Source organism: Meles meles, chromosome 21, assembly GCF_922984935.1.
Source record: "Meles meles chromosome 21, mMelMel3.1 paternal haplotype, whole genome shotgun sequence".
Taxonomy (NCBI): Eukaryota; Metazoa; Chordata; class Mammalia; order Carnivora; family Mustelidae; genus Meles; species Meles meles.
This window is the reverse complement of record NC_060086.1, coordinates 30121691-30137249: the sequence shown is the minus strand read 5'-3', so window position 1 is coordinate 30137249 and position 15559 is coordinate 30121691. Positions and strand designations below refer to the sequence as shown.

Genomic DNA, 15559 nt, shown 5'->3' with positions numbered 1-15559 from the left:
TACCAGGAGTATTTCAAGCTTTGCAAAATGAGGCCTACTACTTTTCTTTCAGTCTTTCTGGTAATTCAGCTGGTACCTTAAAAACAGTATCTAAAAAAATTTTTTTAAATATTGCAATGGTTTTGTAATTTCTATTTATATGTCAAGCGGTCTGAACTATTTTAAAATAAATCCAGCACTGTTAGGGGCGACTGGGTGGCTCATTCAGTGAAGTGTCTGCCTTTAGCTCAGGTCATGATCTCAGGGTCTTGGGATGGAGACCTACATCTGACCCCTACTCAGCAAGGAGGCTGCTTCTCCCTCTTCCTTTGTTCCTCCCCACCCCTGTGTGCACACTCTCTCAAATAAAATCTTTAAAAAAATAAAATAATAAAAAATAAATCTACCACTGTTTTAACATTGTTTTGTTCTCAACTATATTTTAGGAAAGTAACTTAGCTTTCTACATACTCACCTCAGCATATGCCTCCATGTCCTCTAGAAACTGACCAAGAAGAGTGGTAGAAAATGCCAGATCAGCTACCCAAAATGGCTCCAAACTCTGCAACCACCCTAGGAATCATAAAAAGTTCGAGAGTAAAAAAAAAAACAAAAAAATCTAAATTAAAAATATATCTAAAAGCCTTGTTTTCAAAGTCTTCTGGTTTTCAAGTTGTGTACCCCTAAACAATGCCATATTTCATAAAATTAGGACTGTTAACTAGTGAACATGCTGATCATGATTAACCAATGTCTCTTTTAATGCTGCAAAAATGAACAGTTTCCAGAAATTAAAATGTGATTCTTAGTCCTTATTTTTCATTAGATTTAATACCCATATTGTCAATATATACAAGGCTTAAAATGCCACAATCTGCCACTAGCCTGGCTTTATACTCCAGAACCCCAACTATCCACTAAAGGCATCCACTAATCTCCCCAATGGAAATGGGTCAGAACCACTCTCAGTGCAATATCCTATTTTCAGAAGTCCATTGCACCAATTAAGCTAAAAGAAACTATAGCACCTGAAACAAGCTGAAATGTCCAAAGGAGTCAGGGTACTCATTCACTTAAATAAAAACAATTTTTTTAAATTTATCAATTATACAGTTTCCCAAACTGATCCATTTGTTTTTTTAATAACAAGGAAAACAAGTCACAAATATCCAGGATCTTTCAATCTATACTTGAGTATTGCCATGGTAGTGTCTCCTGCCACCAGGACACACCACAAATGACTCGTGGATAAGTCCCTTCAATTTCTCGCAGGTGCAACGTTATAATCTGTACTTACTCTCTCCTACCTACTTCAAAGTACAAAATTTATCCTCTGAAAGGATAAATTCTGCTAACAAGTAATGTTCATTTATAATAACCAAATTATTGTGGTGCCTGAGTGGCTCAGTCAATTAAGCGTCTGCCGTCAGCTCAGGTCAGAATACCGGGGTCCTGGGATCAAGTCCCACACTGTGCTCCTTGCTAGGCAGGAAGCCTGCTTCTCCCTCTACCTACTGCTCCCCCTGCTGTGCTCACTTGCTCTCTCTGATAAAATAAATAAAAATCTATAAAAAAAAAAAAGAAAAAATACATAATAAACAAATTATTTCTGTGAAGAAATTATTTTTATTGCATTATCAAAGAAACGGTATTGGCTAGACTTTAAAGAACCAGAGCTCCTTCCCACCACGTTTAAACAACTGGTATATGCTGAATAACTTACCAGACACCTGCTGTGTGAGCGACGGTTTCTGAGTATGATCTATATGCCATCCAACTAATATATCAACTGTATCCTGGTTGGAGACAAAAAGAATTGTTTTAAGGTCTAACTGCTACTTTTCCTGTGACCACTCCGGATTAAAAATCCTAGAAAAAGCATCTGTGTTCTACCTATGTGACATTATACAAACTTAGAAAGGGAAAGGGCAGGCCAAGAGAATGGAACTTTATGACCTTGAAAAAATGTTTTTTTCTTTAAATATTTTAAGGTATTAATGTCAGAAAGTACAGACGGTATTTACAAAAACATATTAATGCACTATTCTATCTTGGACCCTCAAACATCACTGATTATACTCCAAGAAGAAACTTTGTGTTCTTTCTGATTTCCAAGGTCCTTAGACAAAAATCCAATCCTTCACCCCATCATCTGAACAGAGGGAGTCAGAGAACTCACCCTAAAATTAGTGCTGAAAATATGAGGATAACATCGAGCCACCAAAAGAATGCATTTAACACATTTGCAAAGTAATTCTGGTGTATCCACATTTTCAAGAATAGACTGTAGGCTGGTCATTACAAGCTAAAAAATAAAAAAGTTATAAAACATGAATATTCAACAAAACAGGAGGAAAACAAGCATGTTGGGTTCATATCAAAAAGTGACATTATCTTCAGCTCAGGTAATAACCCCAAGTCCATGTTGGGCTCTCGGCTCTGCGGGGAGTCTGCTTCACCTTCTGCCCCTCACCCCTTTCATGCAGATCATGTGCTCTCTCAAATAAGATCTTTTTTAGAAAAGTGACTTTATCTAAAATTGATTATGATACCAAAGAAAAGAAAGTCTAAAGTTTTAGCTCAATAATAAGTTGAGGGGCGCCTGGGTGGCTCAGTGGGTTAAAGCCTCTGCCTTCGGCTCAGGTCATGATCCCGGGGTCCTGGGATCGAGCCCCACATCGGGCTCTCTGCTCAGCAGGGAGCCTGCTTCCCTTCCTCTCTCTCTGGCTGCCTCTCTGCCTACTTGTGATCTCTGTCTGTCAAATAAATAAATAAAATCTTAAAAAAAAATAATAAATTGAAAACATTTCATTCCACCATAAATAGGCTGAAAATAAACATTGTGTCCTCTTATTTAATGTCTCTTAATATTATTTCTAAGTAATGTCTATTGACATTATTCCTAAGTGCTCTCTTTACCACCACAGACTTGATTAAATTTCAAGAACAGAAATTAAGATGTGCTTGGAAAACTTTTCTTTAAAGTGTGACAATTACTTTTCAATTCAAAATTTATAGCAAATTTTATACAACTTATGCGTTAGGATATTAGTACTTGTTTCAAATTTGAATGACTTAGAGAAGATAGGCATGGCCTGACCACATGAGTAACAGACATGCAGGCTCATGTTACCACTTTATATAGATCTATTTTTTAAATAAATACATGGCATGCCATTGATAGAATATTTTGCAGCTGTTAGAAACCAATTTTTCCTAAAGAGTAAAGCTCTTCTTTACAAAAGAATGAGGTTATAACTACAGAAAAAGTGCTAGAACTGGAAAAGCCTCTAATATTTTGCATAGCCATGTGATTAGTCTATACAGGTATAGAATATGAATGGGAGCCAAAATCACTGAGTGAAATATAACTAAAAAACAGGATATTCAGAAGGTCTCAAGGTATCATGCCCAGATCACTAACTAGAAAAGGAGAAAAATAAGCCTCCACAATGGAAAGATGCTAGTAGTCATCATCTCAATCAGGTGATCAAACTCTTCATCCCTGATAGGAAGACAAACTGAAGTTATGTGCCTGCTGGTGTGATGCAACAAAAGAATGAACCCAGGAAGTGTTTGTGACCAAAAGGTTTAAAATCAGGAAAGAGCAATCAGACAAACTCATAAAATAGAACATTCCACAAATAGGAGGGAGAAAAAAGATGTGAACTGTTCTAATTAACGGAGATTAAAGAGGTACAGCACCGAACAACACACAAGTCTTGAAGGAACCCTGGGTCAGTTAAGACAAAAGCTGTAAAAGATATCTTAAGGGCAGAAGTTTGAATATGGATTGCATTATATAATAAAAATAATTTTCTTAGGTATGATAATAATTGTACTGTTACATAAGAGAAGAGCCTTATTTTTAGGGGATGCATGTCATGACATGTGTAATTTATTTTCAAATGGTTCAACAAAAAAGTATACATGCCTATATGTGCAGAAATAAAACAAGTGTAGAAAATGTTAATAAATGACAGGGCGCCTGGGTGGCTCAGTCGGTTAAGCCTCTGTCTTCGGCTCAGGTCATGGTCCCCGAGTCCTGGGGTTGAACACTGCATCTGGCTCCCTGCTCAGTGGTAGTCTGTTTCTCCCTCTGACCCTCCTCCCTCTTGTGTTCTCTCACTCATTACCTCCCTCAAATAAATACATTAAAAAAAAAAGAAAAGAAAATGTTAGTAAGTGATAAATCTAGATAAAAGATAATATGGGTATTCATTACACTGGTCTACCTATTCTCCTGTGGATTTGAAAATTTTCAAAATAAATATTTGAAGAAATGTTCAAAATATAAAAACTATGTGCAGAATAAGCCCAATATGGTGTTATGATATTTAGTTATAATTTTCTGACTCTTTCCCAAAATTTCTCATATAACCTCTATAATCAGAGAAAAATGGATTTTTAAAAAACTGACTGTAAAAAAAAAACACAACAAAATGACTATAACTATTATTTAAAGTGACTTAAGCAAAATAAAGCATATGATGAATTGTAAAGAGCACATACAAACAAAAGACATCTGGAGCGCCTGAGTGGCTCAGTCGGTTAGGCATTTGACTTTAGCTCAGGTCATGATCCCAGAGCCCTGGGACCGAGTCTGGCATTGGGCTCCCTGCTCAGCGGGGAGTCTGCATCTAGCTCTGCCTCTCACCCTGCTCTCTGTTCTCTCACACTCTCAAATAAATAAATAAAAACTTTGTAACAAAAATATTTGATATTCTAAAAAACAAATCAAACCCTAATTTTTAAGAACATTATTACTTAACAAAAATTTAACTGCTTATAACTTTGTTCAAAATTAAATTGAAGAGCACCTGGGTGGTTCAGTCATTAAGCATCTGCCTTTGGCTCAGGTCATAATCCCAGCGTCCTGGGATCGAGCCCTGCATCGGGCTCCCTGCTCAGCAGGAAGCCTGCCTTCCCTCTCCTAGTCCCCCTGCTTGTGTTCCTTCTCTCGCTATGTCTCTTTCTGTAAAATAAATAAAATTTTTTAAAAAAAATTAAATTGAGAATGATCTTTTAATATACTTACACACAAAAATGAAATAAAGCTAAGGAGGGCTGGTTTTCATTTATACAAAATTATTTTACATCATCTGGAATAAGAATTTCTGACATATTATTAAACCTAAGAAGGCCTAGAATGAGTGGTGTTCAGTTTTTGTCTCCCTCAGAAAAGTCAAGTCCCCTCATATCCAGCTGTCCTCACCAACTCCCTACTATCAAATGTGCAAATGATTCCAGTACTAAGCAAATTCAAAGGACAGCTCCAAAAAAGCCAAAAGACAAGAAAAAATCTAACTTATTTTAAACCTAACTTTAATTTGTATCCTTTAACTCAAACTCAGAAAGACAAATGTTATTTATACCATATTTACTATCAGTAGATAAGCCCTATACTAAGTTTTATTTCTCCAAGTTCCTCTTCAAAAACATTGCTAGAAAATTGTTAGGGACAATTTTGTTCCCAAATGCATCAATTTTCCCCCTCATTCTCACCTGCATTACAGATGAAAAGGCTTTCTTCTCTCCTACAGTCTCCAATGCTTTGTAGGTGGCACATAAGTAGAGAAGTTTAACTTCATCTTTTGCAGATGAGCTAAATTTGCTAAAAATCCATTTGAAGATCTTCTCAGCCTCATAGCTCAAAGAAGCACAAAGAAGGCCAAGACAGCAAGCACCCTCCTGTCTCAACTCCTGAAGCAATTTGCTACTGTGTTTATTTCAAAGCAAACAAAACAAAACATACAAAAGATTTAAACTTTCAAAGATGATAAGAATGACACGTTTTACAAAAGAATGTCTTCAACGATTTTAAATTTTCTATTCGAACTACATAAAAGATTGAAATTTTATCTTTAAATATGCTCTTTACTTTCCCACAGTGCCCAAAAGTACCTTTGTTAGACATTAGGTTTTCTTTTACGGAATCAATTATTCACAAACAGTAAGGAAAGGACCAGAAATACTAAAAATCAGGCTTCACATTCCATCTCTAGCTACAGTAAATAATCCACAGAAAAAGGCAGCAGAACAAGGATCCGATAAAGCACTACAAATACTACACACGATGTAATGTTCAGTAGGTAAGGACTATAAAACAAGAAATGGTACTAGTTAAAGCACAACAAACTTAACAGGATAACAGTACTGATTTAAGTATTTTAATAACTAACTATACAAAATGAGACCATCAAAAAGCAGTAAGTTTCATGACCTGCTGAGATGAGTTTTTGGTGCTTTCCAACACTGCAATTCTTTGGGAATCCCCATACGAAGAACAGACTGCACACCTTTGTGGAGAACCCCAGTAGCCTCGTAGAGCAGGTGGTGTGAATCCACTGTCGCCCAAAGAAGGAAGCTCCCTTTCACCTTTATTCTCTAAGCAGTTTCAAAGTTCTCTAGCTTACAAAAGTTAATTGCATTCATTCATGCCTGCATTAAGAGTTTATGGCATTCCACAGGTCAATGCTCAACTACTCAGTCATGTTGACAAATTAGGAAAAAAAAAAAAAAAGAAAGAAAGAAATAAAAGGCATTTCCTTTCAAGCGGAATCCATTTGCATTCAATGGAATTAACATATAAATACTTTAAATAGATAAAGATGGCACAGAACCCAGAGAAATATTAAGTCCACATTCATAAGTGAAGCCACTGATGGGTTTATCTTCTTTTGTATTTTTAAATAATTTCTAAAAATATATTTTAAAGTCTTAAAATTACCCATTGTTTACTTACCTTTCATTAAGCACATCATGTACAGCAGCCAAGATATTATCCAATTGTTTAACTAGTACCTTAAAAAAAAAAAGTATAAAAAACTTCAAATTCCTATACTTTCAATAATACTGTACACTTTCTTACTCGTGTTCCCCTCCAAATTCTAATCAAACAGCACACCTTCCTTTTCTTATTATTCCCAGTCCACAATTAGCATGTATCAGTGTTAGAAGTTTCCTTTCAGATTCTAAAAGAAGTTTCTCCATCCTATGCACTGCCATGATCATCAACGAAAAAAATAAACTCAAGGGCGCCTGGGTGGCTCAGTGGGTTAAGCCGCTGTCTTCGGCTCAGGTCATGATCTCAGGGTCCTGCGATCGAGTCCCGCATCGGGCTCTCTGCTCAGCAGTGAGCCTGCTTCCCTCTCTCTCTCTCTGCCTGCCTCTCTGTCTACTTGTGATCTCTCTCTGTCAAATAAAAAAAAATAAAAATAAAAAAAATAAACTCAAAAAGCTGGTTTTATTTACTCTGAAATACACTACGTGATGGACAGATAGATGAAGAAGTGAAGAGATACGTAACAAAGCAACATGATAAAATGTTAACGACAGAATTCAGATGGCAGACATATATTCAATATCAATATAGATTCAAAATTTTTTCAAAAATTTCATTTGCTATATATTTGAACTTTTTCATAATAGGGGGAAGACAGAAAAGCTGCCTTGAACCAAATATTGTTTGAATCCTCATACAATTCCCATTAATTTTTTCCTGCTCTATACCAAGTTCTTAATTTCACATTAGAATTACTCAGAGTGGAGAGAAATTTGTAACTGCTCCTGAACTTTTTTCTTTAAAGGATTTTTCTATTTATTTAGCCCTGGCCACCAGACCATACCCACCCATGAACAAAATACATACACTCCAACCCCAATTTCACATATGAAAAACAAAGACACAGTCTGTCCCGGCATATAGAAAATAAAATTCAAAAAAAAAAAAAGAAAAGAAAATTCTGAGGACAACAGAATAAATATATTAAAGGTTAAAAGCACTTAATTGTAGAAGACACCAGTGTGGATCCACCAATGGCGGGCAAACTACACTCAGGGTCATCAAGTTCTCAATCATTATAACCTAAGCTAAATTAACCTACAATAAGGAATTCCTGTCACATTTCCTGAGAAGCAAAGCTTTTCCTTTCTTAAACCTCTCCAGACAGCATTATCTACTTTATTATGGAAACAACATAAGTAATCAACATTTCCATACTGTACTTACCAGCTTGTTTTCTGGTTGCTGAATAAATTCTTTCAACTGCTTCACAGTAGCCAGTCTTCGGTCTCTGTCGTCTTCCCGGGTGATCCTCCGAAGAAGATTCGACAGTCGAGACTCATCAGAATAAGACATCGATCGCTCTTTGAAAATAAACATGTATAAACACAGAAGCTTTATAGCCCAAATATTTTAAAGTACATCAAAAATCACAGTCCACTGAAGAGTAAAACTACAACTGAACGCAGGTCCCGTCACACTTTTTTGTCACTATAAACCAAATTCCAGCAGACTGCTACACACAAAGCCGACCCTGAAAAAGATAAACCTAAGCAAACGCTCATTCCAGGGGACCAGGTGAGAGGAAAAAGAAAGGCTCAGAAATTACTTTCTTCAGATTTGCTCCAAAATCTTTTCAACATTCAGGTAAAGACCAGAAGTACCGGTAAGAGAAGTCTACAGGTTAGGGATAAAGTCTCAACCAGGCAGAAAGAGGCTATATGTTTCTATTTCTCACTTGGTATCCAGTGGAGGGAAGAGTCTCTTGTTCACATTAGCATTATTTTCCTAAGACAAAGTTTCTGTGAATTGCAAACCACACATTCAGTTCAACAAATATCTAATTACCACCAGCCACGTGCAAGGCATGATGCCACTAGAGAAGTGGCAAACCAGACTGTTCTGCCCTTTATTTTTTAATGACAAGAACAAGCAACAATGCTGAAACAACTGCCAATAAAAATACATTTAAGTACTAAATTTTTCTTTTTATATTTTTAGCTGTGCTATGTAATGATTAACCAATGTACAGTAAAAACAAACCACATTGAAGAGTCTGATAGTTTCATGTCTCCCTAAGCCATGGAAAAACTTAATAATAAAAGGAATTACAACATCCGAGAGAAGGAAAATGATTCTTTTTTTAATCCCTAGCCCACTGAGTATTTTAGTAAAGATGGATACTGAAAATGTCATTAGGTTACAAGCCAGGAAATCTATGCTATATTTACAATTCTTCCACTAGCAAACTACTTAATTCTGAGCCTCAGAGGAGAAAGAACTGGACATTATCTTCGGACTCACTTTCTAGTTTCTATCGTACCAAAATCAAGGGCTTCAAACACTCTTAAGAAACAGCACAGCGGGGCGCCTGGGTGGCTTAGTCATTAAACATCTGCCGTCAGCTCAGGGTATGATCCCAAGGTCCTGGGATCAAGCTGGCGTACTGGGCTCCCAGCAACACAGGAGGCCTGCTTCTCCCTCTCTCACTCCCCTTGCTTAACTCCCCTCTCTTGCTGTGTCTCTCTCTTCTATATTTATTGAATAAATAAATAAAATCTTTAAAAAAAAAAAAAAAGCCTTTGACTAGTGGATCCACTTCTGAGAATTTATCCAAAAAAATTCATTTTTAAAAAGCCATATGCAAAAAAAAAGCACCTAGATGCACAAAAATATTCACCAAGATACATACAACACATACATATACATATACACCCCCATGATAGCAAATGGTCATAAAGTAAATATATCCAAAGAGTGACTAATCCAACAAAGCATATAAGTATAAGAAATCCTGATTTCGGGGCGCCTGGGTGGCTCAGTGGTTTAAGCCGCTGCCTTCGGCTCAGGTCATGATCTCAGGGTCCTGGGATCGAGTCCCACGTCGGGCTCTCTGCACTGAAGGGAGCCTGCTTCCCTCTCACTCTTTCTGCCTGCCTCTCTGCCTACTTGTGATCTCTCTCTGTCAAAATTAATAAATAAAATCTTAAAAAAAAAAAAAGAAATCCTGATTTCATGCTTAGCTTTACCAACAAAATAAATTTCTCTTTTAGAAAACTAATGATCACTACCTCTAATCCCCTGACATTAAAGGCACTTTACCTATACAGTTAGGCTGTGTGATAACGCAGAAGGTGATATCAGCCTCTTTAACTTTAGAAAAGCATCCATATCATTTATACTGAAATCCCCAACAGACCCTGGAGTCCAAGGACTTTGCTGCAGGAAGAGCCCACCACACACTAGACATTCGTTACCCACTATGATCAGGAAAATTGTTTCTTTCAACTTACCTAGTCTTCAAATCTTACTTTAAGAGAATTCTCTAGAAAGTGTACTCTAAAAAAGTATTAAAACCTTTCCTGTGAGGATTTAGTCTAAGAAACAGTTTACAGGAGAAAGAATGTGAACAATTATCTTCTGTACATTTTTCAACTCTAAGTAAACAAACCAACTCATGTGTGCAAAAGCATTAGTAAGAAATACGATGTCCAGGAAAAAGGGGATACAGGTATTTGTAGAGCAATACAAATGTGGAGGCATTTGTGACTGGCCCCCAGTTTGCCCAATCTTACCCTGTGATTTCCTCATGTCTTTGATGGCTAACGCACGACTGCCATGCTGAATACTGGTGAACTCAGGGCTGGTCACATTGTTAACCCTCAGCTCTTGCCCCAACGACTTCCGACCATAAGTATTTTCCCCAGATCCTCCATTGACACTGTAGCCACCTAAAAACAGCAATATTTACCTTTTTAATAGGGCTCTTTGCTCTACTCAATCAATTTCTGACAGTTCAGGACCGTACTACCCACATATAGCCTTTCTTCTCCTACACTTCCCTCGTGCTACCTGCTTTGAAATCATCTTGTTTTCATTCTGTTCATCCGCAGAAGATAAATGTAACCGCACTTTAAAAACTTTTAGAAGTCTGGAGCCTTCAGCCTTTGTAATATTTTGGGTTACAAGGAAACTGCCTATGTATATTATAATGAACGAAAGTTTTAAAATTTTTTTAATGAAGGGAGTAAACTTAAGAAGTTTCAAAAACAGCACTGTACTTAAATATTTATATTTTAAGCATATTAAAAGAAAGAGAGAAATAGGGGAGAAAAAGAGAAGGAAAGAGGAAGCAAGGGAAAGGCTGGTACGTTAAAAAACCACCCAAAAGACATGCCTCTAACAATAAAGGAAGCATATATACCCTTTTCGTCATTCTGTATGTCAGTGTGGACTCTGGTATCATCGTGCCTTTGCCGAGACACCACAGCTGAATTTGAAGGTTGCAGTCCATAAGAAGAAGACCCACCCCGATCTCTGGATGAAGAATATTTTAAAGTATCTGGGTCGGCTGATGCACTATCAGTTCTGCAAAGAAAGAATATAAAATTAAACTTTAAACAAATATTTTCATAGCCCAATTCATAAATCTTTTATTCAAGCCTCTCCTACCACTCTAATTTTTAAATCATTACTATTAATAAATAAGCACTCCAATTACTAATAAGTCTTTCAAGAGGGAAGGGATTGTCAGTGAATGCAAAAATGCCAGCTTTTTAGCCCTTTCTATTCTACAGACCCACCAAGAAATATGGATAACTACCAGGATTAGAGTGACCAACTCATCCTTCTGTGTTCAAGAGTTAACAATTTCAGCAATGGAAATTCTGTGTCCATGAACCTCCTCCCACCCCCGACTTTCAGTCCAAGGCAAACCAAGACATTTGATCACCCTGGTCCAGGATTCTCTTCACATGATTTGACAAAAGGAATCATTCTTCCTCTGCTCTCCTCCCAGGAGAGGTTGGTCAGTGGAAATATTACAGTATTCCCAGTCATAAAAATAAAAAGCACTGGCAACATACAAGGGAGGGGTAATGTGACATATTCTCTCTCTCTCACCTGAATTCCTAACTTTTGGGGGATTCTCTGGTGGGAAAGGAAATTATAGAATGATTTGAAAGCAAACTTCATAGGATATAAAAACACATTAGTTGAAAAGTAAGATTATTTTAATGTATTGGAGACTTCCCTGAAGATTCCTTAACTACAGAGACTATCAAAATTATAAAAAGTGAGAAAAATAAAAATAAGATATCAGGAATCCAATAAAGCTGAATTTGAAGGTTGCAGTCCATCATCTATTTAAAAGCCAAGTACTGTGAAGAATAATCCCTGATACTCAGTCATTAACAAACAAGTGGTACAGCCCCAGGGTAAAACTAGTCCTTATCCTTATCTAAGGATCAGTTCTATGCTTCATTAAGACAACGAGGAGCTGAGTTCATAATTTTTCATGAGCCTTATTCTTCCCACCATCAAACATAAAGCATCAAGAAATACAAAGAGAATCCTGTTGATTCTATTACCGAGAGGAACAACTTTCTGGAAAAAAATCACTTTTATGGTATGTACTTTTTAAAAAGAAGGTTCAAAGGCTGTGAACCCACAATTAAAATTTGGGAAACTTGAGGACACTGGCAAAAGCAGAAACTAGCCTATTCCTCAATCCTTGTGATTCCTCCCTCTTATATAAAAATGACTTCAGTGTTTGTTTATATATTTCAATGTATCATTTTTTCTTTGCCTCCACTCACAAAAATTCTAAACATGAAACTTAGCATAAGCTCGGTCAGACAACCTGGTCTATACTTACTGAAACCACTGTTAATACAGAAAGCAAACAATAGGTCCAATTAAACTTGGGTAAGTGGCACAAATCTAAATTATTCCTAAAGGCTCTCAATTGCAAACGTGGTAAAATTCCATGATCCTAGCATATGAAAATAACTAAGGCTTCATAATGGAGCCTCTTCTTCAAACATCTAGGGTTCACTTGTCAAGAAAGCTCAGTATTTCCAATAGGTGAAAAAATATAACTTTTGGAATTTCAAAAAAAAAAGGTATGAGAACCTTTGTCTAAGCATACTGAATCTATAGCCATTTAAGTACCATTAACACTAAATGGAGCATGAGAGCTTTTTTAAAAACAAATGTAATGGCACCTCCCATGTTTCTAAAAATAGCACATTAAATGTGCACCTACAATAAACCATAACATACCAAAAATTTCTGGACAGGAAATGAAAAATAAAAAAGGGCTTAAAGAGCTTCTCTGACAGGGGCGCCTGGGTGGCTCAGTCGTTTAAGCCGCTGCCTTCGGCTCAGGTCATGATCTCAGGGTCCTGGGATCGAGTCCCGCATTGGGCTCTCTGCTCGGCAGGGAGCCTGCTTCCCTCTCACTCTCTCTGCCTGCCTCTCTGCCTAGTTGTGATCTCTCTCTGTCAAATAAATAAATAAAATCTTAAAAAAAAAAACAAAAAAACCAAAAAAAAAAGAGCTTCTCTGACAGATTCTGAACTTGTCTATATGTATGACACCTAACTGAACCTGGTTAAGTAAGCTGCTAGCAAATGAATGCATACAAGATAATGAAAATCTACCAGTATTTAAATGTCTGAATTTCCTGCTTAAATTATGTTTGTTTATCACATATATACCCTTACGACTAAGAGGTAAGTATTAGAATCATTTTTTTGGTGACATGGCTGTAAACATAAGTCAGCAGAGAATATGGGTGAAAAAAGATCTGGCTCAAATCCCAGCTCCAACACAGAAAAGTTAAGTGGGACTTTGTACAAGGTAATCTCCAAGCCTCAGTTGTTTCTTGAGTAAAATGGGGAGAATACCTATCTCACCTGTAAAGTTGTTGTGAGGCTTAAATCAGATACTAAATTCTTAAGAAATACCTAGCTTACAGGGTATGCTCAAAGTTATGAAGACCCTGGGGGCACACCTGGGTTGGTGCAGTCGATTAAGTGCCCGACTCTTGGTTTCAGCTCAGGTCATGTTTTCAGAGTTTTGAGATCAAGCCCTACGTCGGGCTCTACACTCAGCAGACAATATTCTTAAGATTTCCTGTCCCTCTGCCCCTCCTCCCGTGTTCTGTCTCAAATAAATAAACAAATCTTAAAAAAAAAAAAAGTTATTAATACCATAATACTAAACTGAAAATTTCCAGTCTAACAGACAAATAATATATAAGCAGCTCAAGAGCATAGGAATACAACCAAAACAAGTTTTCATACCCAATATGGTTTTCAGTTCTTCAGTGAAGAAATTAAGCAATCTCCTACCAACAAAATCCCTTTCTATCTACAAAAGCATTTGATTTCAAACTAAACTGGAAAAAAAGAAAAAAAAGAATGGGAACAACTTCCCAATTTATTAGAAATACAGGTTTTAAAATCCCATGAATTATGAACACCAAGTGTTTCCCCCCACTCAGAGTTTGGGTTTTCAGAAATATAACAACAACAAAATCACTAGGGTTAGAACTAGTCTCAGAACTGTCTAAAACTCACCAGTTGCCACATTCTTTTAAAACAAACTAATCAAAACATTTCCAACCAGAATTCAAGTTATAGGTAGTCTATAAAGTCAAAAGCACAAAATGGTTCCGCATTTATATGAAATCTTGATTTTTTTAAATATCAAGACTGCTAAGGTCTCAAAAAAAGTCAGTACCAGGCTGTTAGCACCACCACCACCCAGTCCAAGAAATAGAAAACTGTTAACAAACGGAAATGAGCACTTAAAATGAGGCAATCAAAGGCACAAAAAAACAGATTTGAATTCAGAGGCAGGTATAAATGTTAAGCCAGTTATAAGGGCTGAAAAAGCTATCATCTGCCAGAATTAGTGTCTGTTTAGTGATAAGGAAAAAATGTATCTGTTAAAACTAGAATTATACTAGCAAGGATCAAAAATACCTCCACAGCCCCTTTAATATTCTAAAAATATTATGGAGAGAGAGAGAAAAAAAAAAAAAAGAAATGCATAAATTTCCCCCAAATGATTAAAGTGAAGTTAAGCCTGATGTACATGCCACATGAGAGGTAAGTTTCTAAAGCTCATACCTCAAAAATCGCATACTGTATAATATGGAGCCTTTGTGATGTTTTGCATCAAGTCAATCTGTAAGACAGTAGTTACAATATTAGTGAAGACAGTGGGTTAAAACATTTGTTGTTCAAACATGAAGCAAATATCATTCATGGGTTAGGTGCTTTTAGTCATAGTATGGCCCTCTAGGGTTCGTATGTTGAAGCAAAAATTGAGATGGAAAGCCACTCTGTGCCTCTGAAGATAGAGAGGCTGAAGGTGGCAACCAAAAAACTTTTTAGTACATAAGAGAATTTAAATGTTAACTGTAACATACAAATCACATGCAAATATAGTCACTGCTCATTTAGTTACCTATTCTCATTGTACTGAAATGTAATAAATCTGAGAGGCCATTTATTTTGAATGACCCAAATCCTCAGACCTCACATCAACAATCCACCATGTGCTAGGGGATGCAGTATCTCCTGGCTACATGTGGTCTCATCCAGTTCATGTAAGCACTAAAAGGCAGTCCCCCACCCCCAAAAAAAGCACCACTCTGGAAGTATTAAGTTAGGGAATTCTCTATCAGGAAGCATTTCCATAAAGCACCCCAAAATGACTTGATGCAAACAGCACACCTAGTGGTGCCACTGGAATAAGCATCATATTGCTTCAAGTTGCTTTTAACTAGGCTTATTAAGGGATTTTTGCTCTGACGGTGAGATCTAATTGGTAATGGATATCAACCAGGAAATGAGATTTGCACTTAAGCCAATGAGGTGGGAATGCATTTATTCTCTAAAGCAATGGTGCGCAAAAATATGTCTCTGTCATAAAGAAGCTGTAGAATATGCTGTGAGTTTTTCATTACTAGCAGTTAATACCACTTGAAAAGGATTTATCTTG

At 36.7% G+C, this 15559-nt stretch overlaps 1 protein-coding gene across 3 annotated transcripts in view; it reads right to left on the bottom strand.

Annotated features, from left to right (window-relative positions):
• SMG1 (SMG1 nonsense mediated mRNA decay associated PI3K related kinase) overlaps nt 1–15559 on the bottom strand; it is a 105460-nt gene that overhangs the window by 66626 nt on the left and 23275 nt on the right. For 2 of the 3 annotated variants that reach the window (XM_045993955.1, XM_045993956.1), the window contains exons 2-9: nt 10968–11131; nt 10339–10494; nt 7991–8127; nt 6725–6783; nt 5485–5698; nt 2159–2284; nt 1703–1775; nt 455–552 (exon numbers count right to left, since the gene is read on the bottom strand). In XM_045993955.1, the coding sequence (XP_045849911.1) occupies nt 455–552; nt 1703–1775; nt 2159–2284; nt 5485–5698; nt 6725–6783; nt 7991–8127; nt 10339–10494; nt 10968–11131 (1027 nt within the window). Of the gene's footprint in view, nt 1–454; nt 553–1702; nt 1776–2158; nt 2285–5484; nt 5699–6724; nt 6784–7990; nt 8128–10338; nt 10495–10967; nt 11132–14682; nt 14741–15559 lie in introns of all 3 variants that reach the window. The other variant, XM_045993957.1, reaches the window with a different exon arrangement.